Source organism: Bubalus kerabau, chromosome 9 (assembly GCF_029407905.1).
Source record: "Bubalus kerabau isolate K-KA32 ecotype Philippines breed swamp buffalo chromosome 9, PCC_UOA_SB_1v2, whole genome shotgun sequence".
Lineage (NCBI taxonomy): Eukaryota > Metazoa > Chordata > Mammalia > Artiodactyla > Bovidae > Bubalus > Bubalus kerabau.
In genome coordinates this window covers 35,969,293-35,996,477 of record NC_073632.1, presented here as the reverse complement: position 1 = coordinate 35,996,477, position 27,185 = coordinate 35,969,293, and the positions used below count along the sequence as shown (strand labels likewise).

The 27,185-nt window shown below is 35.8% G+C and overlaps 1 protein-coding gene across 41 annotated transcripts in view; it reads right to left on the bottom strand.

The window, feature by feature from the left end:
* Window positions 1–27,185, bottom strand: part of TRDN (triadin) — a 414,851-nt gene that overhangs the window by 28,582 nt on the left and 359,084 nt on the right. For 11 of the 41 annotated variants that reach the window (XM_055535018.1, XM_055535007.1, XM_055535006.1 and 8 more), the window contains 17 exons: window positions 23,490–23,516; window positions 23,020–23,049; window positions 18,760–18,789; window positions 17,553–17,579; window positions 16,784–16,831; window positions 16,175–16,198; window positions 14,884–14,931; window positions 13,489–13,506; window positions 11,309–11,353; window positions 7,159–7,179; window positions 5,601–5,627; window positions 4,779–4,817; window positions 4,366–4,401; window positions 4,246–4,281; window positions 4,127–4,162; window positions 4,008–4,043; window positions 3,195–3,254 (listed from right to left, as the gene is read on the bottom strand). In XM_055535018.1, coding sequence (XP_055390993.1) covers window positions 3,195–3,254; window positions 4,008–4,043; window positions 4,127–4,162; window positions 4,246–4,281; window positions 4,366–4,401; window positions 4,779–4,817; window positions 5,601–5,627; window positions 7,159–7,179; window positions 11,309–11,353; window positions 13,489–13,506; window positions 14,884–14,931; window positions 16,175–16,198; window positions 16,784–16,831; window positions 17,553–17,579; window positions 18,760–18,789; window positions 23,020–23,049; window positions 23,490–23,516 — 588 coding nt within the window. The remainder of the gene's footprint in view (window positions 1–3,194; window positions 3,255–4,007; window positions 4,044–4,126; window positions 4,163–4,245; window positions 4,282–4,365; window positions 4,402–4,778; window positions 4,818–5,600; window positions 5,628–7,158; window positions 7,180–11,308; window positions 11,354–13,488; window positions 13,507–14,883; window positions 14,932–16,174; window positions 16,199–16,783; window positions 16,832–17,552; window positions 17,580–18,759; window positions 18,790–23,019; window positions 23,050–23,489; window positions 23,517–27,185) is intronic. The other 30 variants (XM_055534986.1, XM_055534983.1, XM_055534985.1 and 27 more) reach the window with 18 other exon arrangements.

The window sequence follows — 27,185 nt, the reverse complement described above, 5'->3', positions numbered from 1 at the left end:
CAAATGGGTATATCTTTATCACGTTAATCCAAGTCTATGCCCTGACCAGTAATGCTGAAGAAGCTGAAGTTGAACAGTTCTATGAAGACCTACAAGACCTTTTAGAACTAACACCCAAAGAAGATGTCCTTTGCATTACAGGGGACTGGAATGCAAAAGTAGAAGTCAAAAAACACCTGGAGTAACAGGCAAATTTGGCCTTGGAGTACAGAATGAAGCAGGGAAAGGCTAATAGAGTTTTGCCAAGAGAATGCACTGGTCATAACAATAACCCTTTTCCAACAACACAAGAGAAGACTCTACACATGGACATCACCAGATGGTCAATGCTGAAAGCAGATTGATTATATTCTTTGCAGCCAAAGATGGAGAAGCTCTATACAGTCACCAAAAACAAGATTGGGAGCTGACTGTGGCTCAGATCATGAACTCCTTATTGCCAAATTCGACTTAAATTGAAGCAAGTGGGGAAAACCACTAGACCATTCAGGTATGACCTAAATCAAGTCCCTTATGTTTTCACATGTAATTATTTTTTCCTGCCATGTATTCATAATATGAAGATCTTAGAAATGGACTCACAGAATACAGTAAGAAAGGAGCTTCTATCCAGTGTCCAAATCCCTAGAATCCTTTGGACAGCCACTCTCTAGTCAGCACCAATAGACCATTTCCTAGGGGACAAAGTGGGGTGCCTTTTGTCTTTGAAAGTGAAACTGTAGCTGGACAGGCTCCTCTATCCATGGGGGTTCTCTAGGCAAGAGTACAGGAGTGGGTTGCCATGCCCTCCTCCAGCGGACCTTCCCAACCCAGGGATTAAACTCAGGTTTCCCACATTGCAGGCAGATTCTTTACTGTCTGAGCCACCAGGGAAGCACATTTTATCTCTGGGCTGCTCTAATTGGTAGAAAGCTTTCCCTTATATTTGCCTACCATAGTGTGGTTCAGTTCAGTTCAGTCGCTCAGTTGTGTCCGACTCTTTGCAACCCCATGAATCGCAGCACGCCAGGCCTCCCTGTCCATCACCAACTCCCAGAGTTCACTCAGACTCACATCCATCGAGTTGGTGATGCCACCCAGCCATCTAATACTCTGTCATCTCCTTCTCCTCCTGCCCCCAATCCCTCCCAGCATCAGAGTCTTTTCCAATGAGTCAACTCTTCACATGAGGTGGCCGAAGTACTGGAGTTTCAGCCTTAGCATCAGTCCTTCCAATGAACACCCAGGACTGATCTCCTTCAGAATGGACTGGTTGGATCTCCTTGCAGTCCAAGGGACTCTCAAGAGTCTTCTCCAACACCACAGTTCAAAAGCATCAATTCTTTGGTGCTCAGCTTTCTTCACAGTCCAACTCTCACATCCATACATGACCACTGGAAAAACCACAGCCTTGACTAGACGGACCTTTGTTAGCAAAGTAATGTCTCTGCTTTTCAATATGCTATCTAGGTTGGTCATAACTTTTCTTCATATTAAAATGTGATTGAATGAGCTTAAGTCTTTGACACCACATCCACTTGGAGCCAACTCCTGTCTCTATCAGGTAAACACTTCTAGAGGTTAGACTTTCTTCACCTAGCATTAACTCAACTTTAAACTGTGAACAATCACTGGGTCTATACTAAGATGGAAATTGAAATAATAATAGGAAAGGCTATAGCTGTGAGTTTTCAAAGTAATACATTACTTTTCATTCTTCTGCCTGCTGCTGCTGCTGCTGCTATGTTGCTTCAGTTGTGTCCGACTCTATGCGACCCCATAGACGGCAGCCCACCAGGCTCCCCCATCCCTGGAATTCTCCAGGCAAGAACACTGGAGTGGGTTGCCATTTCCTTTTCCAATGCATGAAAGTGAAAAGTGAAAGTGAAGTCACTCAGTTGTGTCCAACTCTTAGCTACCTCATGGACTGCAGCCCACCAGGCTCCTCTGTCCATGGGATTTTCCAGGCAAGAATACTGGAGTGGGGTGCCATTGCCTTCTCCTAATCTTCTGGCTAAGTATCTTAAAAGATATAACATTTCTGGAGAAATTTCCAATATAAAAATTGTGTTCTTGTATCATTTTACAAATCTGATTTGCTCTCTTACTCTAAATTTTACACCTTAATATTACTAAAAATTGTGTCTAAATATGTTCCACCATTTCAGGTATACACATTACAGTAAGCAGCAACAGGGACCAGTGAAAAACTAGGTTCCTCCCTCTCCACACTCCCAGTATACACACAGACTAGAGATCTATATTTACTCTGAATGAAAATTCTTGTTTAATTATGGCATGTTTACTTAGCATTTTAAAATATAAAGCATTTATGTTTTGCTACATTTTGAATTAATTAGATTCATCTAAAATTTTATGACCCAGACTAAGTAATTCAGTTATACTCTTACAGTTTTATGATGATGTCACCAAAACAGGTCATTCTCATTTTGGGTGAAGAACACCTGCCTGTCATGTGCATGCTAGCTTCTGCCCTCTGCTATCTGCTTTGTATCTATGTTGAATTAATTTCAAAGATCGACTTATAAATAATAAAACTATATTCATGATATTAGTTATATTTGATGTAGTTGCAGATAAACAGACTATTGGCTCCTTCTCTTTTTACTACTCTATCATCCTTGAATGTAGTCATGTTGGGAAAGTCTTCTTTGCAATAATAAATTTTTCCTTCTTATAGGTACTGGGATATCTAATGAATGTTTATGTTGTTGCTGCTGCTGCTAAGTCGCTTCAGTCGTGTCCAACTCTATGCGACTCCCTAGACAGCAGCCCACTAGGCTCCCCTGTCCCTGGGATTCTCCAGGCAAGAACACTGGAGTGGGTTGCCATTTCCTTCTCCAATGCATAAAAGTGAAAAGTGAAAGTGAAGTCGCTCAGTCGTGCCCGACTCTTAGTGACCCCATGGACTGCAGCCCACCAGGCTCCTCCGTCCATGGGATTTTCCAGGCAAGAGTACTGGAGTGGGGTGCCATTGCCTTCTCCTGTTTATGTTGTTAATAGTTTCTATTTCTTCACATTTCCTAGTTTTCCACTGAAATGTAAGCATTCTGTTCTATTTCCTATCTGTCCACTTCCCCTGCTGTTAGAATTATATAAACAGCTAGACTTTCTTGCTTTAGAAATTTAGTGTTAATATTAAGCACCAACATAATTCAGGCATCTCCACATCAACACAGCATTTGAGGACTTACCAAGGTCAAGATTACCTTTTGTCACATTGTGTAATTGAAGACTTTCTTTTCTTGTTGGCACTGTATAAAAAAGAAAATATAAATTAAAATATGAACTTTTAGAGCAAATATTCATAAAAAATTTGGCTCACTTCAACTCTAAGCTTTAGCAACATGAGAATAATTTAAATGTTGTAAATATTTTCTCAAGGTGTTTAAAAAGTTTTCTCTTCTGCTAACACCTAAGAAAAATAAATGTTAGCTGAAGAGATTGTTGTATCTGCATAAACATAGATATGACCTGAACTCAGTGATTACAGGGTATTTAAATGAATCTGAGTCCACGGACAATGGGTAATGCTGATTAATTGAATTTAGATATAAACCAGAAAAGCATCTTCTTTTGTTATTCATAATCTTTTTGGTATGTCTAAGAATGCTTTGCTCCTGACTTGACAGAATATTTCTCTGATGATTAAGGCCTTTATAAGGTTTTTAGATGACTAAACATGGAAATCAGTGATTATTGTATTATTTATGTAGTTTCCTAAATAAATAAAACTAAAGTTAAGATAAAAAAGCAGCATTGCAGTACAGCTTCTAACCAGTTTCTCACCAATGACCCAACACGTGACTGCACACTGCAGGCGTGGCCTGCATCCATTGCTCTTTGACACTGTCCTTATCACGGGCCATGATTATTTACCACTTTTCTTCTTTTAATCAGGCAGCAATCACCACGTACATAAAGAAAAGTTTTCTTTAAAATTGAAATAAATAAATTTTGACTCAAAATACTTTGACTTCGGTAACTTTTAAACTTTTAAAAATTACCTTTTTCTTCTTTAAGATGTCTCATTTCTGCTTTTTCTATAGAGATAAAATGACAGAGTCATATACATATTTATTCAAAATATTTTGACTTCAGGAACTTTTAAGCTTTTAAAAATTACCTTTTTCTTCTTTAAGATGTCTCATTTCTGCTTTTTCTATAGAGATAAAATGACAGAGTCATATACATATTTATTCAAAATATTTTGACTTCAGGAACTTTTAAGCTTTTAAAAATTACCTTTTTCTCCTTTAAGATGTCTCATTTCTGCTTTTTCTATAGAGATAAAAATGACAGAGTCATATACATATTTATTCAAAATATTTTGACTTCAGGAACTTTTAAGCTTTTAAAAATTACCTTTTTCTCCTTTAAGATGTCTCATTTCTGCTTTTTCTATAGAGATAAAATGGTAGAGTCATATACATATTTATTCATAGGTCTTTCTAAGTTTGAAATTACATATTTTGCTGTCAATATTTACAATTCAGGAGTTATATGAAAAGAACTCTATGGTGTTAATATAGCAATAACAGATGGAGTTTGCTTTAAGATCTCAGTTCCTGTTCCCTTTAGATATCTAATAATAATGTAATACTACACTCCTAGCATGAATAACACCCTAAATAGCTGTGATTCTGATAAATACTTTAAAACCAATGTCCATATTTTCATGAATTGCTTTTTTAAGTGATATAATTTGTATAATTACATATTTTTGATTCCTATGCTTTTATCACTAATTTGATATACATGCCTTAAAATGTATTTACCTTTACTTTCCTTTTCAGATTTTTCAATTTTCTTTTTTGCTAGGGGGGAAAAATAACAATAAACCATTGGCTTAAAAACATAATTTTCTTACTCAGTTTTGGAGTAAATATTTGCAGATGCAACTTAATCCTGTAAGTGAAAGAGGGTCAAGGTTCTACTTTTAAAGATGTGAAGATAAAGTCTCCCTCCCTTGTGTAAGAACGTGTATAAAGTCTCCCTCCCTTGTGTAAGAACGTGTATATTTCTGTTATCCTTGGTTATTTGGTTTTATAAATCACAACCTCCTCCTTTTGTTTTCTGGTTTTATTTTTGTACATGTTTTCAAGTAGAGCTAGCATAAGCCATGCATTTATTAAAAAGTTTAAACTAGTAACAGAAAAAAAAATTCAAATTTTCTACTGTTACCTTTAGGAAATGAAAATTTGATTAGTGCTATGAATACTCAATAAATTAACTGTTGAGTAAAAACAATGTAAGAGTCACAATATATCTCTGAGGAAAATGTGGACACATGCTTTTTAAACCAGAGTTTTGACTGACTGATGCTTTTCTTTAACTATATTTATCAGACAAGAGTAAGAAGGACACCAATATTTAATGAGTGACAACCAAGCATGTAGTGGGAATGTTATATACGTTATTTCATTTCATACTTATCACAAGCCTTTTGGAAAGTCATTATGTCTATTCTATAGATGAGTAAACTCGGAATCTGAGCTGTTAATGGATTTTCCCAAACGTTACGCAGCTATATAGAGATTCAAATTTAAATACTATTCCTATAGATCTATGTTACCTCCTCTGGGAAAGCAAATATTTACCTGATTCTGTTACTTCTGGTGTTTCCTCTTTAGAAAAAAATAATAGAAAGAAGGAAGAAAAATAAAAGGAAATAATAATTTTGTTTTTCCAGTAGCAGACAACTGAACTTCATCGTTATGTTATTTCATATTAATTCCAAAGTAGCGACAATAGACACATACTCAAAATGGCAAAGAGATACGTTGGTAGCTAATATTTCTGAAAACATAACTGGTATCTATTCTGGAAATAGAATCACTATATAAATTAATATTAAATAGTCTATTCATACATGGTAGAAAGAATCAGTTTGAAGACATTTGGGTAGTTTTCTCAATTACAAATTATAAATCTCCATTACATAAACTTTTAACATGATTTGAACATGTGCCTGCACACATTCATTCATTAACTTTTTATAAAGCAACTTCATGTATAAAAAGGACTTAGTGCAATGAGTGGGGTTGAGAGACGAGATTTTAAAAATCACAAAAATAATTTCAACTCATAATGACTACAGTCAGAGTAGTGAGACAAAATATAAAAATGTTATATAAGAACAAATATATGTAATGAATAATGTTTTATAAACAAAACTGCATTTGCAAATAATTATGGTGATATTTCTTATCAGTAATCTAGTTTTGACTTTCAGCCCTTAATTTTTGTAATAACGTTCATATTAGTAGCATTTACACAGACTAAATATACTAGATATTTTTGCCAACCCAAAGGCAACATTTAATGTTTAACACTGGCATTGAATCCATTCAGAAGAAAATCATAGATGTATTCACAAGAAATCTATCATAACACTTTTAAGGAACCAGGTTAGTCCTTGGCATTGAAAATCTTTAGACACAACTTCTAGTTACATTCGATTGAAATGTGCATATTTACCCACAGGGTAATGTCAAGGTCATAATTTAATAGTACTAAATATACAATTTCATTTTTATAAAATTTCATACATTTTCATTTTTTCATACATTTAAAAAATTATTCCTTTTTACTATTGTTTGAAATGTTACAATAAAACAGTGATTCTGAAACACTAAAACAACTCATCTTTAGCTTTTGAAGAAATATGAAAATAAAAAGCTAATATATTAAGATTAAATAATTGAAGATGTGTATTGTGTGTTCTAAGCTTGTTTTAACCCAGCAATGACTATAAGAGGAACCTCCACACTGTATTTATTCAATATATCCTAACAACTGAAGTACATAAAAGTGAGATGGAACCATGTTTTGTTTTTTGTTTTTTTTTTTTTTGTGGACAGTATTAGTTAAGGTAATTGAATTAATTACACAGATAATGACAACAGAAGTCATTTTAGGCATTCCCTCACATAATCTGCTATAGTGCAATTGACACTCAAATATATGTTCAAATATTAATGAATAAAATACACACTATTCTTTGTCAATAGGAATCATTTATGTAGGCAATGTCATAATAGCTACTGCAGTAATAAACATACCACAATAAATTTTACTGCATGTACAATTTAAAGAAATTATAAAATTTAAACACTTAAATAGAAAATTCTTAAAATTTTAGTATGGTACACTTACTTGGAGTTGGTTTTGGTTTGTCTAAAAAGTGAAAAAAAAAAAGAAAAAGAAAGAAAAGAAAAGGTCATTTTGTGGCTATAGGTAAAATATCAGACTTTTACATTTCATAATTCTGTTTGAGTTAAAATAAGAAAAGGCTAAACTTATATTAAAATGAGCAATAGGCAATACAATTTGAGCAATTTTAAAATCATGTTCTAATGAATTCCATATTCCAATAAAACTTCAAAGTATAGGATTTTCTTGGTCTCTTAATCCTTGTAAAGCCTCATATTTCATCTGATGCAAAATTAATGCTTAAGATAATCTGAACTCCTTACTGTTCCTGAATGGCATAAAAGACACATTCTGCTATTGTCCTTTCAGAACATATTAATACTAATTAATATTAACTATTTAAACTTTTCCAATCCAGTCTTTTGAATGAAGAAGCTGACTTTATAAAATCTCAAGAAAAATTAGTGAATTGTTCGTGAAAAACACAAAACTATGCCATCCAAATACATGATTTGTTTCTCAAGTATGCTTTGTCCTCTAAAATTAACTAAAAGCATTAATTATGCAGACTTACATGTAAATATCTATTTATTAATAAAGAACTAAATATTTCTTGATGATTGTGAAGAATTTGAATCATCCAAAATTAAATTAATTCATTAACAGAGGAAATATAAGTTAATACAATTTTTAGAGAACATTAGAGAAACCTATAAAAATTACACTAACTATATCATTTCACTAAAATATTTAAGGAATTTTACCATAAACATAAATTTACAAAACTAGACAGATAATTATATTTATAATTTTATATCATTAAAGAAAGCTTGTCAGATAACTTAAATATAGGTCAATCAGAGACTAGTTAAGTAAACTATGTATAACAATACAATAGAATACTAAATGAAGAAATGCTTTGTGTACTGATATAGAAAAATCTTCAAACACACTACTAAACAGAAAAACCTAGGGAAAGAGCTATTTATAGTATATCATGACGTGTAAAAAAGGTGAGTGTATATATGTGTGTGTGTGTGTGTGTGTGTATATATATATATATATATATATAATTTGTAAACTATCCCGTCTCCTAGATAGCATATTGAAAAGCATAGACATTACTTTGCCAACAAAGGTCCATCTAGTCAAGGCTATGGTTTTTCCTGTGGTCATGTATGGATGTGAGAGTTGGACTGTGAAGAAAGCTGAGCACCAAAGAATTGATGCTTTTGAACTGTGGTGTTGGAGAAGACTCTTGTGAGTCCCTTGGACTGCAAGGAGATCCAACCAGTCCATTCTGAAGGAGATCAGCCCTGGGATTTCTTTGGATGGAATGATGCTAAAGCTGAAACTCCAATACTTTGGCTGCCTCATGCAAAGAGTTGACTCATTGGAAAAGACTCTGATGCTGGGAGGGATTGGGGGCAGGAGGAGAAGGGGACGACAGAGGATGAGATGGCTGCATGGTGTCACCGACTCGATGGATGTGAGTCTGAGTGAACTTGGGGAGTTGGTGATGGACAGGGGGGCCTGGCATGCTGCGATTCATGGGGTCGCAAAGAGTCGGACACGACTGAGTGGCTGAACTGAACTGAACTGATCCCTTCTCCAGAGGATCCTCCGGACCCAGAAATCGAACCTGGGTCTCCTGCATTGCAAGAAGATTCTTTACACAGTTGAGCTACCAGGGAAGCAAATTTGTATGCAGGTATGTGTGTATATGTGGGCTTCCCTGGTTGCTCAGCTGGTAAAGAATCCACCTGCAATGTGGGAGGCCTGGGTTGGACCTCTGGGTTGGGAAGATCCCCTGGAGAAGGGAATGGCAAACCACTCCAGCATTCTTCCCTAGAGAATCCCCATGGACAGAGGAGCCTGGTGGGATGCAGTCCATGGGGTCGCAGAGAGTTGGGCATGACTGAGTGACTAAGCACATGTTTATACATATATGTCTTTTACATATATTACTAGATGGATACATGAAAAAATAACAATGATTACCTATCAGACATTATTGGATACTTGGGAAATGGGAGCTGGTAAAACAGGAATTCCAATCCCAAAGAAAGGCAATGCCAAAGAATGCTCAAACTACCGCACAGTTGCACTCATCTCACATGCTAGTAAAGTAGTGCTCAAAATTCTCCAAGCCAGGCTTCAGCAATATGTGAACGGTGAACTTCCTGATGTTCAAGCTGGTTTTAGAAAAGGCAGAGGAACCAGAGATCAAATTGCCAACATCCGCTGGATCATGGAAAAAGCAAGAGAGTTCCAGAAAAGCATCTATTTCTGCTTTATTGACTATGCCAAAGCCTTTGACTGTGTGGATCACAATAAACTGTGGAAAATTCTGAAAGAGATGGGAATACCAGACCACCTGATCTGCCTCTTGAGAAATTCGTATGCAGGTCAGGAAGCAACAGTTAGAACTGGACATGGCACAACAGACTGGTTCCAAATAGGAAAAGGAGTTCGTCAAGGCTGTATATTGTCACCCTGTTTATTTAACTTATATGCAGAGTACATCATGAGAAATGCTGGACTGGAAGAAACACAAATTGGAATCAAGATTGCCAGGAGAAATATCAATAACCTCAGATATGCAGATGACACCACCCTTATGGCAGAAAGTGAAGAGGAACTAAAAAGCCTCTTGATGAAAGTGAAAGTGGAGAGTGAAAAAGTTGGCTTAAAGCTCAACATTCAGAAAACTAGGATCATGGCATCTGGTCCCATCACTTCATGGGAAATAGATGGGGAAACAGTGGAAACAGTGTCAGACTTTATTTTTCTGGGCTCCAAAATCACTACAGATGGTGACTGCAGCCATGAAATTAAAAGACACTTAACTCCTTGGAAGGAAAGTTATGACCAACCTAGATAGCATATTGAAAAGCATAGACATTACTTTGCCAACAAAGGTCCATCTAGTCAAGGCTATGGTTTTTACAGTAGTCATGTATGGATGTGAGAGTTGGACTGTGAAGAAAGCTGAGCACCAAAGAATTGATGCTTTTGAACTGTGGTGTTGGAGAAGACTCTTGAGAGTCCCTTGGACTGCAAGGAGATCCAACCAGTCCATTCTAAAGGAGATCAGCCCTGAGATTTCTTTGGAAGGAATGATGCTAAAGCTGAAACTCCAATACTTTGGCCACCTCATGTGAAGAGTTGACTCATTGGAAAAGACTCTGATGCTGGGAGGGATTGGGGGCAAGAGGAGAAGGGGACGACAGAGGATGAGATGGCTGGATGGCATCACTGACTCGATGGACGTGAGTCTGAGTGAACTCCGGGAGTTGGTGATGGACAGGGAGGCCTGGCGTGCTGCGATTCATGGGGTCGCAAAGAGTCGGACATGACTGAGTGACTGATCTGAATCTGATCTGAAAACAGGAAAAAAAGGGGAGGAGGGAAGCTTATTTTTGCAGTGAACCTCCTGTATGCCTTATTGTTGAACCATGCCAAGTATTATATATTTTAAAAATTGAATTACAATTTTTAAAATATTAAGCTATTATAGAATTGGATGATTTCTATTGTAAGAAATTATACCAAGTTGAAATCCGTGATTAATTTTCAGTGAAATGTAATATGTATAATTAGCTCAGTTGTGTCTGACTCTTTGTGACCCCATGGACTGTAGCCCACCAGGCTCCTCTGTCCATGGGATTCTCCAGGCAAGAATATTGGAGTAGATTGCCATTTCCTACTCCAGGGGATCTTTCTGATCAAGGGATTGAACCCATGTCTCTTGTATCTCTTGCATTGGCAGGCAGATTCTTTACCACTGCACCATCTGGGGAGCCCCAAGTCAACATTACCAGTATTACAAATGATATCAATACTGGCATCAGTAAGACACTGAATATTTTGGAAGGATCTTGTGAACCATGAAAGCAAATACTATTACGTTAACACAGCTGTATTATAATAGAATGCTTAGCATTTCATATACGTTGGTTATAATATTTAGCAAACTGCTTATCAACACTACCATAGCTCTTATGTCAGATAAACTAGATTCTATTACAAATCACAAGACAAAACATTACCAGGAAAGAAAATAAAAAGTGCTTATATGCTTTGCTTTAATTTTCAAAGGTAATAAAAACAGTGAATTGGGATAGAACGCAAATCAAAAAGGCAAAATCACCTGTTTTGATAGATGGAGATTCTTTTCCTTGATGTTCAGCTTTTTCTAGAGAGAGAAATAAGAATTAAGTCACAATCTGTAGATAGTTTGTGTAGCAAGCATTTCTTATCTATATATTTGGAGGTAATCCTTAGTTTGTATGGGAAGCATGCTCCCAAAGTCATTTGCATGTCACTTGGAACACAGAAAGCATATTGCCATGGAAACATGTTATAAACAAGATCAGGTTCATTCTCAGGGCATCCTGTGAGATACTTTGAAGTTGCTAGCCCTCTTGGTATAAGAAGAGGATAGAATATGACAAAAAGGAGGATAATTGTATAAGGATTTTTCTTTCTTTGCTGAAGCTTGAGTCATTCTTTGGAGATATTTTAAAGCAGATGATATTTGTCTTGGCATTTTATAAGCTTCCTTTTTACCTCTCTGACTTCTTCTAGGTCCCTTCTTGGCAGGACAGAAGCAATTTGGTGCTGGTCATTCGTTTCTTATTGAAAATTTAACCTGCTGCTGCTGCTGCTAAGTCACTTCAGTCGTGTGACTCTGTGCGACCCCATAGACGGAAGCCCACCAGGCTCCTCCGTCCCTGGAATTCTACAGGCAAGAACACTGGAGTGGGTTGCCATTTCCTTCTCCAATTTAACCTAGACTTGCTTTATTCCAGAAAGTATCACGCTTTGTATTTTCATTTTCCTGGACTACCCTCTCATTTTAGGTTCAGTTAGAACTCTCACAGATGAATCTCAACTAAATCTAGGACATGACAACTGGAATCACAACATGTACTTAATATTCTTCTCAGACCTTTGAAAAATATTTGAATTAAAGTAAATTTTAGGAGATATCTTTCTTTCATCAGAAGTAGAATTTCAAATAAAGCTGTTTAGAGTAGGATATTTTGAATGGAGTTAGGATTATGTGGAAATAGAACACATCATTCCCAAGTGCTAGTTCTTACTAATCACCCCCAGGTTTATTACCCCTGAGCTGTTCTGCTTTACCTGTCCTTTCCTTCTCTCAGCCTGAATTTGGAGATTCTCCACAAGCAATATTATTTTCTCCCCATCATCTTGCACCAACAGTGAAGTAGGTGGGGAACTGTGGGATCTATGTTTCATAAGATTTAACTGGATATTTGTAAAGTAAGGATTGATAGCATTCAAGAATGAACTTCCATGATCTTAAAATTGTATAAATTTAATGTTACATAAGCATGCACAATAAAACAAGCCAATAATCAAGTTACTAAAACTGTGATAATAATAGAACTTCAAAAGTACTCCAAAAATTAAAGTAAAAATAATACAAACTGTATATATTTTATATTGCATTCAAAATACATGCAGTAAGTTCTAGGAGGTAAATACATTCTATTTAGGCTCCATATATTTCACTTTATCTCCTGAATCACTAATATGACCTCTTAACTGTCCTCACCAAATCTATCTTTGGATCTTGTCAATTCATTTTCATACTTGATCCAGAGAACATTTGACAAATATTCACTCATACCTTCATCTAAGCCTCTGTTTCACAAATATATATCATTCAAGAGCCAATATCACAATTCTGACACAACTTTGGATAAATTTACTACTGTAACAGTGGGCAAATGCTCTCGCTTTTCTGAGACCACTGGTCACTTTTTTAACTCTCTACACCAATGGACGATCTTTAAAATCTATGCTCATAAGAAAATTCCATGGTTTTAATAAGCAAGTGGCAAAATTTAATAATTCGTAAAATTATTAAAAACAATAATACCAAAGATTACCTAACATAATCAGTGCTGCCTAAAGCAAACAAATGAAAAATAGTATGTGCTTCATAATACCAAAAAGCATATATTATTTAATTTTATTTTGTTATTCATTAAGTATGTTTAAAAGATTTCCTATTTATTCTAGCTTCTTAGCATTATTTATAGCTTGTATAGTCTCACTCTTTTAGTATTAGTAATACAATTTCCATAGATTTTTTTTTCCATACAATTATAGTGAATTATTAATTAGTAGTGAAAGACAAATATGTTAAATCAAAGCCATAGCAATAACAGTAATTTATCACCTACAGAAGTACTTTAGCATTAGGCAAAACTAAAAATAATAATTGGGAAAAATAAGCATATTGTAAAAGCTGAAATTGCCAAGTAATAGTTTTCAGATTTTATTTTCATCTCTTACTTGTTGGTTTGGGTTTGACTGTGGAGAATGAAAGAAAACAAGTGACATATGATGAATACAAACTATGGAAAAAATAACTCTTTGGCATCTGTATTTGTTACTTCTTCATTTTAAGTTCTCCTTAAGATTAATTCATTCTCTCTGAACACTGTTATTTCAGTGTCAGCAAAGATGTTAATCACACTGCTTATTGAAAATTAAGATGCACAAACTTTTGTGTAAAGTTTGAACCAATCTATATATTTGAGACACAAATACACTGGGCTAGTTTCTTCATAATCTCCAAATACCCATATAACGAAATGAGATACTCAAGGGGTCATATTAACACACTGAGTGAGTGAGTGAGTGAGTGAAGTCGCTCAGTTGTGTCTGACTCTTGGCGACCCCAAGGACTGTAGCATACCAGGCTCTTCTGTCCATGGGATTTTCCAGGCAAGGGTACTGGAGTGGGTTGCCATTTTCTTCTCCAATTAACACATCAGGGTGAAAATTAAATGAATGTTAACCAAAATTATAAGCTTAGGCAATGGTTGGGATACAGTACAATGGTCATATGAGGTAATGTGAAAATAGCCTTATAAGATTTCTTTCTAAAGAAATAATAGTTCACAATTTCTATAAATAATTAGTTCTCTCCTGAATTCTATTATATTTTTCTCTGAGAACTATACTTAAACCCTGATTATCATGATTATCTGTTAAAAGAAGGAAAGTACTTCATAGTCCTTTTCCTTTGGAAAGATTTTTAGTAAGAAATAGGACTCTATTCATGGCCTAGGTAGTAGGATTTTCATTTTGGGATCAAATGGAGGCGATTCAGTCTTTCAAGATGTCAGCTGAGATGAAAACTTACTTTTGTTCATCCTTTTAGGACAGAACTCCAGAAATGAAAGACTGTGTACATTTCTTTTTTTTTTCTCTCACATTAAATGATGAGTTGATATTATATATTCTGTTGATCATTTTTCAAGGCAGATTTTAAAACATTATATAATTACATATAGTCTCTATGAAGTTCTCATGAATGAAAATTATTCCATCTCATACATGAACAGCAGACAGTTCTAGATTTTTGTGATTTTAAAATTGGAGAAAATGTGGTTTGAAAGTGAGATTAAACACCTAATAGAACAGGATAATCAATGCATGCATAGCTTTCCTTGCAAATTATATGTAAGCTTAGGTCAATCACACTTAAAAAAAATAAAGTATGTCACTCTAGTTTTTCACTGTTAATTTTTATTGAATATATCTTTCAGTTATTTGCAAGAATCTAGAATCTTAGAACTTAATGACACAAAGTGCTCACACTCCAGTGAAGATGTGTGTGTGTGCACACCGACATAACACAAAACTGATACATAGAAGAAAAATTTAAAGCAGTTGATTTACCTGTTTTTCCTACTGTGGTAGCTTTTACATGCTTGACAACTTTTTCATCTATGATAGGAAAAAAGTTCACACAAGTGGACATTTTAAATGCATCAGTTCAAAACAGTGGCACATTTCAACCTTGATATTTTGTATTCTCTTTAAAATAACACCAATACTGAGACAACCTTAGCTGTTTTCTCAGTTAAACAAGTGATATCTTTTATTCAAATTGGATGGGAGCACAAAGAAAATCTGTCCAGCTGCAGATGTCCTTTGCAAGTTTCTTGCCACAAAACTTTTTCTAATTCAAATGGTCCCCTCACCCCTAATCAAAGTACACTGCATCCTTTGCCTTCACTGCATTTCACTGCATTTATCTATACAGGAGTACACATAAAACACATAATCCCTTTTCATTATTGAATAAGAATAGGAAGAAACAATTTTTTATCTTTCATGAGCAAGACACCTCCCTGAGAAGCCAGAACTAGCCTGAAAACCCAAGTTTTTACATCACAAAGATGGGGAAGGGCAAAGGTGGTATATTTATGGGGTGTCTTGTGTGCTGTAGATTTTTGTAAACATAGTTAAAGAGATTTGGATCAAAGTAAAGGGATTAGAATAAAGATTCTATATAAAATTAAGCTTTTCAAGTATTCAGCAGTGGGAATGAATCGGTGAAATATTCTAATTGGAAAGTTTCACTTGGAAACAGAATTTAGAGTATGAACATGATCACTGAAATAAAAGATGTGGCTAGAGGGGAATGCCTTTGTTAGATACTCAGAGATGAAACTCTCTCCTGCTCTCAGGATTTCATCTCAAAAATGGGTGTCATTTGGGACAATAAAGACAATAAAGGGTTTATTATTCATGATATTAGACGGTTCTAAAAGTTGTTTCTAAAGTTTTGCTTATGTCAGAACAGACTGCTTTTCTTACCGCCCCACAATCAGGCTCTGCTTTCCTTATTTCTATTGACTCAAATCGACTGAAAACAGATTTTCTAAAGTAAAATCTTAAAAATATAAGCAGAAGTTTCCTAAGATATGTTTGGAGAAGGTGTTTTTATCTTTTTAAAGATTCTGACCTAACCATATTCACAATGTCAGGTAGACAATTCAGCCTAGAATAAAGGACCATGTTCTACAGAACAACTGGGAATTGGTACAACCTCAAAATTAAATTCATATTTAATTGGGTTAAATTAAAATTTAAATAAAGTTTCTATTCTTAAATAAAAACTAGTGATTAAATTAGTCTTGGTAATTTTTCTATTTCTTTTTATGAGCAGAACCCATTGGCTTACCTCTACTTTCTGTAAAGTGTAAAACTAGGAATAAGAAGAAAAGAAGGGAGGCAAAATGAAGTAAAGAGGGAAGAAGGATGAGAAGCAGGAGGAAACTGCTTTCTTTTTATTTCCTTTTTTTGAGATTTTTGGAATTGAAGATGATCACGTTTGAATGGGCCATTCTGAATTACAAGTTTTCTAGGGATGTCTTGCCCCAAACAGAACAAAGCAAAACAAAATATAGAGACCATTCAACTGAATGGGCATTCAGCACTCAAGTGATTGCTGGCAAAAATGGTCTTTGTGCTAAGCTAAATTTCTGATAGGAAAAGAGCATGAGCTATCTAGTTATATCTGGCAGGCCAAGTTCTCAGCACAAAAAAGAAACCAAACCATTCATTTTGATATTTGGCAAAACTAATACAATTATGTAAAGTTTAAAAATAAAATTTAAAAAAAAAAAAGAAACCAAACCAAAACACTGTGAAGATGACTAAAATCAGAAGCTGAGTGACTTAACACATGAATCTTTCCTAATAACTTTAGATTTGACTCTAAGCTCATCATCCTGCTAAAATTAGAATACTGAGAGACAATTTGATACTACAAATACCACCTGCAAAATACCTGGTTTACCATGAGAAATAGCCTTTTCTGGTTTCACTGTGTCTTGTTCTGAAAATAATAAAAAGAAAATATTTTTGGATGTGTGTGTTAGTCACTCAGTCGTGACTAACAGTTATACTCTTTGCAACCCCATGGACTGCAGCCCACCAGTCCCCCATCCCCTATCCATGGAATTTTCCAGGCAGCAATACTGGAGTGGGTTGCCATTCCCTTCTCCAGAAGATCTTCCTGACCTAGGGATTGAACCCAGGTCTCCCATATGCAGGTGGATTCGTTTCCTGCTGAGCCATAAGGGGAATCCAAGAATACTGGAGTGGGTATCCTATCCTTGCTCCAGGGGAACTTCCTGATTCAGGAATCCAACTGGGGTCTCCTGCATTGCAGAAGGATTCGTTATCACCTGAGCTACCAGGGAAGTCCTTTGGCTATTTAGAAGCTTTATAAATTAACATATGGTGAATTTTCTCTGTGAAATGGTCCCATGATTTGTTAAGTAGAAAATAATTGACAGATTTGAACAAACATGCCTATGGAGAACTATTCCTCATTTTTCATGTCATCCTAGTTTAGATAAAAAAACTTTAAGGTTTCGGTTGCATGAAAACAATATACCAAGATTTCTTATTTACATTTAAACACCTATAGTTTCCAAAACATAGGCCACAATAAAGCACAAATACTGAGGCATATATTGCATATATATTATTAAAATACTTAATTTTTTGTTAAAATTCTATATTAGCTTTATAGATAAAATAAAGATACATACTGTGTATTTGAGCTTTTTCAGATGAAGCTAGAACATAAACATTTATAATATAAAAAATCAATTAATTTTGCCTGCAAAATTGTGGTGTTTATAATAATAAATGAAAGTTCTAAATAGTACTAGACCTAAACAGAAGTTTTAAATGGTATTGGTCTTCTGATTTAAAAAAAAAAAAAAAAAAAAGAGGCAAAATGCAAAATGTTTATATTGGGCAACACTCATCTGCAGCCAATAAACACAGTCAGGAAAATAAATTATAAGACAGTAGTTTGGCATTTTTAAACCTTGGTACTTTAAAAAGATATATTTTTTATAAGAGAAACTAGGCTCAAGTTTATGATGAGTTGTCAAGTAAGTTCTGGTGAGAATTAAAGGAATAATATAGTATTGTATATATACATCTAGACTTGGGTTTTTGAGTTTGTTGTTATTTAAGAATCCTGCTACATAATTTTTATAATGAAGAAATAACATCCATGGAGACTGAGGGTTTTTTTTTTTTTTTTTCCTGACTTGCCTCAGGTTAGTAGCTAGTTGGTACCAGAGCTAGGACTTACACACAATAAACAGCAATGTAAACTTGGAAAGATTGCTCTGATTTAGGTCAATGTTGCCTCTTAATAAAATCATTGTTAGTCTGGGACAGTCTCTTAGTGAGATTACCCTGGGTTTTGCATAGACCAAACATGGGCACAATTCTAGCTTCAACATTGACTAACTTGAAAATCTTGTCTATTGAACTGTTTCCACAGATACTAAATATGGGTAATAACTGTCATGTTACATGCCTCTCACAGTGAAATGATGAAAACTGAATCTTACACTATTCCTTAGCTCATAGCAGATGCTTGATAAATTCTTGTTCTCTTTCCTTTCAAGTCCCAATAGTCTATGATTTTGTGACTCTGGTGTGTTATCAGAAATAAACTCACAAATTAAATATGACTAACACCAGACTTTGAAGAACTCTAAGAAATGTCTCTTGAAACCTGGAGTCTCTGCTGACATTCATTTAAAGCCACATTCCGGATATTTTGCCTATGGAATATCCCCATTCTCACCAGTGCTGTAAAAACATATGGAATAATGGAGTAGGGAAAACAGTGAGGGTGTGGAAGGTGCTGTGTAAACCCCCACTGGTGACATTTTAGTTCTAAAATAACAGCAACATTAGCTCTGTATCTATTTAAGAATAAAATATTGTTACCTGGTTTTGCTTCCTTTTTAACTTGTGACTCTGAAGGGAAAACAAAAGACAGAAATTTTAAAATCTGAAAAAAATAAACTAGAGCACAAATTCATTTTCGGACACTATTTTATTTTATTTACCATAATTTGAAAAAAGCAGAATTTTAGTAAAACTTATCTTAGTTTCCCACTGGCCTGCCTGTACTGGACTATTAAACACACAGCAGTTAAAATCATGCCACGTATTTGTCTGTCATTAAGTTGTTGCTACTGCTAATGGATTTCAACATGAATTTTCTGTTTTCTCAAGATTATTGTTGTAGAGAATAGCCCCAATGTCAACATAAGATAGATGACTTGATGATAGGATTGGGAAGAATATTTTTTGAAATATTTTTTGAAATACCTAGTTGTTACAGAAATTTAGACAATGTTATGACTTGAATTATATGCTGTTGTTGTTTAGTCTCTCAGTTGTGTCTGACTCTGCAGCCTCGTGGACTGCTGCATGCCAGGTTTCCCTGTCTTTCACAATCTCCTGGAGTTTGCTTAAACTATGTGCTACACACACACACAAAATATGTTTAACTGCTATCTGTTGGGTAGAAGGTGGAGTTTGTAAGTGAAGGATATCCATCTTTAGTTTAGAAAACTCTGAGGAGAGTGTGGAAAGTACAGCATGGATTCTCTTCATTGCTTATAATAAAATGAGAAAGAGAAGATAAACTGAGGAGTAAACTGTTATGCAAGAGGAACCAGTACTTGGTGATTGAGAAAATGCTCACCCTGACTAGATAGTGCACCCTGGAGACAGGACCAAGGGTGTGGCTGGACAGAATCATGGATCCAATCCTCCACCTCAGCAGAAGGCAGAAATAGAGATGTGGTGACGTAGGGAGATCTATGGGGGACCCTCTTGTCCAGTGACTTGGATCTTCAGGAACTGAACACAAAATGAATCATGTTTTTGAAAATTTTATGCAAACAAAAATAATGCTGGCCTGGACAGAAGTGGACAGAAACAGGATGAAATGAAGGAATATCAACTCTAATGGCCAAGCCATGACTCAACAGCTGGGATGATGGGACTTCCTTGGGCAGAGAGGGCAGGACTGTCATCCCAGTGGGCCAGGAGGCCAGGGTCACCATCCCCTCACCCCAGGCCCAGAGAACATAGCACTGAATCAAAGAGGGACATTTTTAGGCTTTGATTCCTAATAGAATCTTCCCCTCTATGTTTTGGATTTACTTGGGACCTGTGACGCCTTTTCTTCCTTCCAATTTTTCCCCGTTGGAATGGGAATATACATTCTAACCAGTTTCACATTTTTTTTTAAACATGATATTTTTCTGGTTTCACAAGTGGAGAGGAATTTTATGAAAGAAGAATCATATCCTGAGTTTTACCCGTACTGATTTAGATAAAGAGATATAAGACTTTGATAAAGTTTTGGATGTATGGATGTAAGAGTTGGACTGTGAAGAAAGCTGAGCACCAAAAAATTGATGCTTTTGAACTGTGCTGTTGGAGAAGACTCTTGAGAGTCCCTTGGACTGCAAGGAGATTCCACCAGTCCATTCTGAAGGAGATCAGTCCTGGGTGTTCTTTGGAAGGAATGATGCTAAAGCTGAAACTCCAGTACTTTGGCCACCTCATCCAAAGAGTTGACTCATTGGAAAAGACTCTGATGCTGGGAGGGATTGGAGGCAGGAAGTGAAGGGGACGACAGAGGATGAGATGGCTGGATGGCATCACTGACTCAATGGATGTGAGTTTGAGTGAACTTCGGGAGTTGGTGATGGACAGGGAGGCCTGGTGTGCTGTGATTCATGGGGTTGCAGAGAGTCGGACACGACTGAGTGACTGAACTGAACTGAACTGATGCTAAAATTATTAGGACTCTTAGGAATGTTGAAATGGGGTGAATGTATTTTGCTACATGTGAAGGACATGAATTTTGGAGGGGTCACAGGGTAGACCTTTGTAAGTTGAACTGTGTTATCCTAAAAGATGTTCTGCAGTCCTAATCCCCAGTGCCTCACAAACAAAAAGTGAAAGTGTCAACTGCTCAATCGTGTCTGACTCTCTGTGACCCAATGGACTATAGTCCATCAGGCTTCTCTGTCCATGGGGTTTCTCAAGCAAGAATACTGGAGTGGGTAGCCATTGCCTCATACCCTGCTGACATCTTGATTTCAAACATCTAACATCCAGAACTGTAAGAGAATACATTTCTGTTGTTTTTAGCCACCTAGCTTGTGGTATTTTATTACAGCAACCTCATAACAATGGCAGAGAAGACAATGGCAACCTACTCCAGAACTCTTGCATGGAAATTCCCATGGGCGGAGGAGCCTGGTGGGCTGCAGTCCATGGGGTCGCGAAGAGTCGGACACGACTGAGCGACTTCACTTTCACTTTTCACTTTCATGTGTTGGAGAAGGAAATGGCAACCCACTGTGGTGTTCTTGCCTGGAGAATCCCAGGGACGGGGGAACCTGGTGGGTTGCCATCTACGGGGTTGCACAGAGTCGGACATGACTGAAGCAACTTAACAGCAGTAGCAGCAACATAACAATGGACTGGTTCAAAATTGGGAAAGGAGTATGTTAAGGTTATATATTGTCACCCTGCTTATATAACTTATATGCAGACAAGTCATAAGCAATACTAGGCTGGATGAATCACAAGCTGGAACCAAGATTGCTGGGAGAAATATCAATAACCTCAGATATGCAGATAATACCACACTGATGGCAGAAAGCAAAGAATAACTAAAGAGCCTCTTGATGAAGGTGAAAGAGGAGAGTGGAAAAAGCCAGCTTAAAACTCAATATTAAAAAATCTAAGATCATGGCATCCGGTCCCATCATTTCATGACAAATAGATGGGGAAACAATGGAAACAGTGACGGACTTTATTTTCTTGGGCTCCAAAATCACTGCAGATGGTGACTGCAGCCAAGAAATTAAAAGATGCTTGCTCCTTGGAAGAAAAGCTATGACAAATCTAGACAGCATATTAAAAAGCAGAGACATCACTTTGCCAACAAAGGTCTGTATGTCAAAACTAGGTTTTTTCCAGTAGTCATATACAGATGAAAGAATTGGACCATAAGGAAGGCTGAGTGCTGGAGAATTGATGCTTTTGAATTGTGGTGCTGGAGAAGACTCTTGAGAGCCCCTTGGACAGCAAGGAAATCAAACTAGTCATTCCTAAAGGAAGTAAACTGTGAAATATTCATTGGAAGGACTGATGCTGAAGCTGAAACGTCAATACTTTAGCCACCTGATGCAAAGGGCCAACTCATTGGAAAAGACCCTGATGCTGGGCAAGATTGAGGGTAGGAGGAGAAGAGAGTGACAGAGGATGAGATGGTTAGATGGCATCATCGACTCAATGGACATGAGTTTGAGCAAACACCAGGAGATAGTGAAGGACAGGGAAGCCTGGTGTGCTGCGGTCCGTGGGATTACAGAATAGGATATGACTTAGCGACTGAACAACAACATAATACTAATATGGTTGGGAGACATGAGTCAAAAGTTAACTATTTTGAAAATCATTGTTGTGTTTTCTTTTAAATAGTGCCTGCTGCCTGATATTGCCCTCAGAAATGTTCATCTGACTCAGGAGCCCCCCAAAATTAGAAGAGTAAGAGCAGCTGTTTCTCTGACAGGATGTTGTGTTCTACAGCAATGAGCGAAAAATAGTCTTTAGTCATTTGTTTCTTCGGAATGATACAAATTTATCAGTGATTTCATCTTTGTAAATAGGACTTTTTCTAGGAAAAGGTAGTATATGTTTGTTTTATTTTAAAAAGTTGTTCAAGAATAAAATTTTAGTATAATATTTGCACTCAGACAGAATATTTGCAAAAAGAATGCTATGGGGTTTTCCGGGAGGCTCAGCTGGTAGAGAATCCGCCTGCAATGCAGGAGACCCCAGTTTGATTCCTGGGTCCGGAAGTTCCCCTGGAGGAGGAATAGTCTACCTACTTCAGCATTCTTGGGCTTCTTTAATGGCTCAGATGGTAAAGAATTGAACTCAGGGAGACTTGGCTTCAGTCTCTGGGGTGGGAAGATCCCCTGGAGGAGGGCATGGCAATACATTCTAGTATCCTTGCCTGGAGAATCTCCATGGACAGAGGAGCCTGGTGGGTACAGTCCATGGGGTTGCAAAGAGTCGGACATGACTGAGTGACAAAGCACAGCCCAGCACACACTATTGTTATAAACATGGAGTGCAAGTATGAATCTACACATTAAATGTACATACCTGGCTTCTCTTGTTTTTTTACTTGTGGCTCTAAAAATGAGTAAACATTCATAATTATGATTGTATAAAAATATTTATTTCCTATGCCCATGCATATTTATATATTACTTATTATTTTCTAATCATCAATATATTTAATTTTCCTCTTATAATTGCAGCAGATTAATACACACACAAGTAAAGATTCCTCATTACCAACCACAATAAGAATTATTTTGATAAAACATTGGAAATGTGCACTAAGGATTTTAATGAGAAATTAATGAAAAGTATTAATTTGTTCATCCAGTGAATGAAAGATGAAGGAAAATTTCAGCATAGTAAATCCTCAAAAATACAAGATAACCAGCACATTATCTGCACAAAATAGTTAAACCTTTGACTTTATGCAAAACACTCAACAATAGAATCAGAGGCTGAGTAAAGCATGCATTTAAGATTTTTTAATATTTGGCATGCACATAACATACGTGGAGACTTGGGCTTGACTTCTTTGCCTAGAAAAAGTTTAAAAATTATTAAAAACAGAGTAATTTCATTGTTATTGGATCAACATTGTGTATGACAGAATATCACATATTTGAAAATCAAACACTGTAGATCCCAACTATCTTTATTTATTGAAATTTTTATAGGAAATGTATTTTAATGTTCAAGGCAAGTTACTAATTGAAAAATCATTTAAAATAACAGCAGTTTAGTTTCATGGCACCATCAAAAGATACTTTTTTCACAAACTCTTGTACATAATGTTAACTGTTTAATCTAACGTTAAGGTAGAAGATATCATTTTATTTTGAAAAATTACTTTTAGCCTTTCATTACCCAAAATGAAAAATTCAAGACTACTGTTTTCATTTCCATTAACATTATAAATATGTTATTTGTTCCAGTATGATATATTATGAAGTGACTGTTGCTGAATCTGCAATTCTTGATGATCTAAAGTATACTATATGAATTTATTGCATATTGGATTCTTAGTGTAAGGGTTCTCAAATTTCTGAGAATCTTGAGAAACCAAGACAATGAGAGATCAGTGGTCAGATAATGTAAAGTGTTAGTTGCTGAGTCATGTCTGACTCTTTGTGACCCCCCCTGGACTGTAGCCCACCACGGTCTCTGCCCATAGAGTTCTCCAAGCAAGAATACTAGAGTGGGTAGCCATGCCCTTCTCCAGGGGATCTTCCTGACCCAGGTCTCCTGTGTTACAAGCAGATTCTTTGCTGTCTGAGCTACCAGGGAAGCACCAGAATAATGTAAAGTAGCAAGCTAAAGATACTAAAAAGAGATAGAAAAGAGATAAAGTCTGGAGAATTTGTGGAAGGCTCCCTCAAGTCTTCAGCAAGAACTGACCAGCATATGCACATAAGGAAACTACTCGAGGTAAAGGAAGAAATATAAATATTACTACTGCAGTCTATAGTAAGTGTTGAAGTTGGGTAGTGTCAGCCCATCAGCTTTGTTCGTTTTTTTTCAGTTTTGTTTTGGCGATTCTGGATTTTATTCTGATCCATGTAAATGCAAGCCACTCAGTACTCTTGCCTGGAAAATCCCATGGACTGAGGAGCCTGGTAGGCAACAGTTCATGGGGTTGCAGGGTTGAACGTGTCTGAGCAACCTCACTTTCACTTTATGTAAACTTTAGAATTACTTAGTTAACATGCACAAAATAACTTGCTGAGATTTTAATGGAAATTGCACTGAATCTATAGATCAAGTTGGGAAGAACTGACATCTTGATACTGAATCATCCCCCCTACATTTTATAAAGGGACTATCTCACAATTTATGGAAACATTTCCATTTTTAAAATTTTTTTCTATCAGAGTTTTTTTCCCTCCATTTTTTTATTAGGGTTCAGCTATCTCTTCCTCAGAAAGCATTATCTGATATGGTTGCACAACTTTTCCCCTTTATGTGCCAACATTATGTTTTGGATATCATGATCATTGTTAAGCAAAATCTACTGTCTGAAACATTCATCTTCCTTCTTCATCTGGCTAAATCCTATTGATTATTCAGACCAGCTCTGGGGTCTGTGGTGAGACTGGCCACTCATTTCACTCTCCTCCTATGAGGATGGGCTGCCCAGGCTTGGGGAAGGGGAATGCAGGGAAGGTTGATCTATTTTTCCCATGCTCCTTAATGTATCTTTACTTATTTCTTTGCTTCATTCAGGTATTTTAATCCCTCAGAATCCTTGGCTCTTGTGAAGTTTTTTTCATGCACAGATAGTTGTTTGGATTGAAGTTTCTTGAGAGGAAATGAACATTAGAAATTCCTGTATCACCACCTTGCTAATGTCAGTCCTAAATATTCTTTAGCTCTTTTATGTCCCTACTTTCTTATCTTATACATTCAATTATGACAGTATATAATACCAGTTTAAAATATGATGATACTTCACAGGCAAACACACTTGCAGATATATGAATGAATAAAACGCAAGTAAATGTCTGTTTATACATGGTCTAAGCCTAAATATTTCCTAAGGTCCATATTTAGGCTGCAATAAACATAAGGACAAGTGCAGAATTATTTTTGGAGGAGCATTCTGTTAAGGCAGCAGTTTTCAAACAGTCACACCACCTGGGAATTTAAAAATGTAAATTCTTAGTCCCATCCCTGACCTTCAGAATCATAAGCTCTAGGGGTAGGCCAGCCCATCAGGTGTATCTGACACACGTTGAAGTTTGAGAACCATTGTTTGATAACCATGACCACATTTGTTAATAGCATTCATTTAACAAAAACACTAGGGCTATTTTTTTTTTTTTTTACAATTCTGAATTCCAGCTAATGGTATATGTTATATTTCAGCAAACATAGTTTAATTAAAATCAGAGAAAGCCTTCAATAGACTGAGACATAAATGGGTAAGCTAAAAAAAGAACATGCTTATGTTGATTATAATGTGTCAACTTTTCAATATAGATGACAGCAATATTCTACTCAGATGTCTGTGATTGAGATCTGGAAAGTGTGATGTGAAATCAAATTCATATAAAACAAGAATATTTTGTTTTTACAAAGAAAACCAAATCATTGTAACTTTGATGTTCTCATGGAAGTAGTAATTGACTCCACATTCAAAGAATACATTTCAAATAGTAAGCAGCAATATAGTAAGTATATACAGACATAAATATATTTGTTCATTTTACTTATGGAGCTTTGAGATTTTTCTGTTTCTATTGTAGCTTTTATATTTTCTATATGATCTAAATATATTGAATTGTATTAAAAACAACATGTCAGTGAGTATTTCCCATTACTACCCTTACAATGCATATATTTAAAAGAATAAATGGTCATATTTCAACACATAAAAAAAAGAAAGTAAAAGGAAACAAATTAAGAGCCAACATAGTCTAAAATATTAGACACATGAATGATAAAAGTCACAGCATTTTAAAATTATATACATAAAAGAAAAAATAGCCTATCTATATCTATACATAAAGGAATCTTGAAAGTAACATCTGACAAAATTAATAAGATTTTGACCTAGTACAATCAGAAGATATTTACTTTGTAGGACACTGGGACAGGTAGTGATAAGATATCTTTAGTGTTGGGTCTAATTCTCATTCAGACACTCATTTACTGTGGAACCTTGGCATGGCCATTTAATTTGTTTGGTTCTCCTTTTCCAAAAAGAAAATAAATGTAGAAAGTTAGATTAGATGATTTATAAGATACCATCCAGGTTTTAAAATAATATATTTACTTTAAATATGAATTTAAATCTAAATCGTATATCACTTTTACTAGGAGACAGAGTTTAGATGGTCAACCTGAAATGTTGCAGCATTAACTCCTTTTAGGTTTATTGCTCTTTAGTAAGTCTGTTTACTCAATTCCTGATAGATCTTCTGCTGTGGAAGCACATTTGTAAGTATAAGGAAGATTAACAAACCTTGTTTTTAAGACCAGTGATTTTGTTTCAGATATATCTCTTACATAGCTATTTAGTACAGAACAGAAAATGGTTCTGTTATAGATATATATCTTAGCCCAAAAGAACTACGTAACAGGCACTTTGGCTTTTAAATTGACTTGGAGATTAATATCTAAACTTTGTGATGCTGCTGCTGCTGCTAAGTCACTTCAGTTGTGTCCGACTCTGTGCGACCCCATAGACAGCAGACCACCAGGCTCCG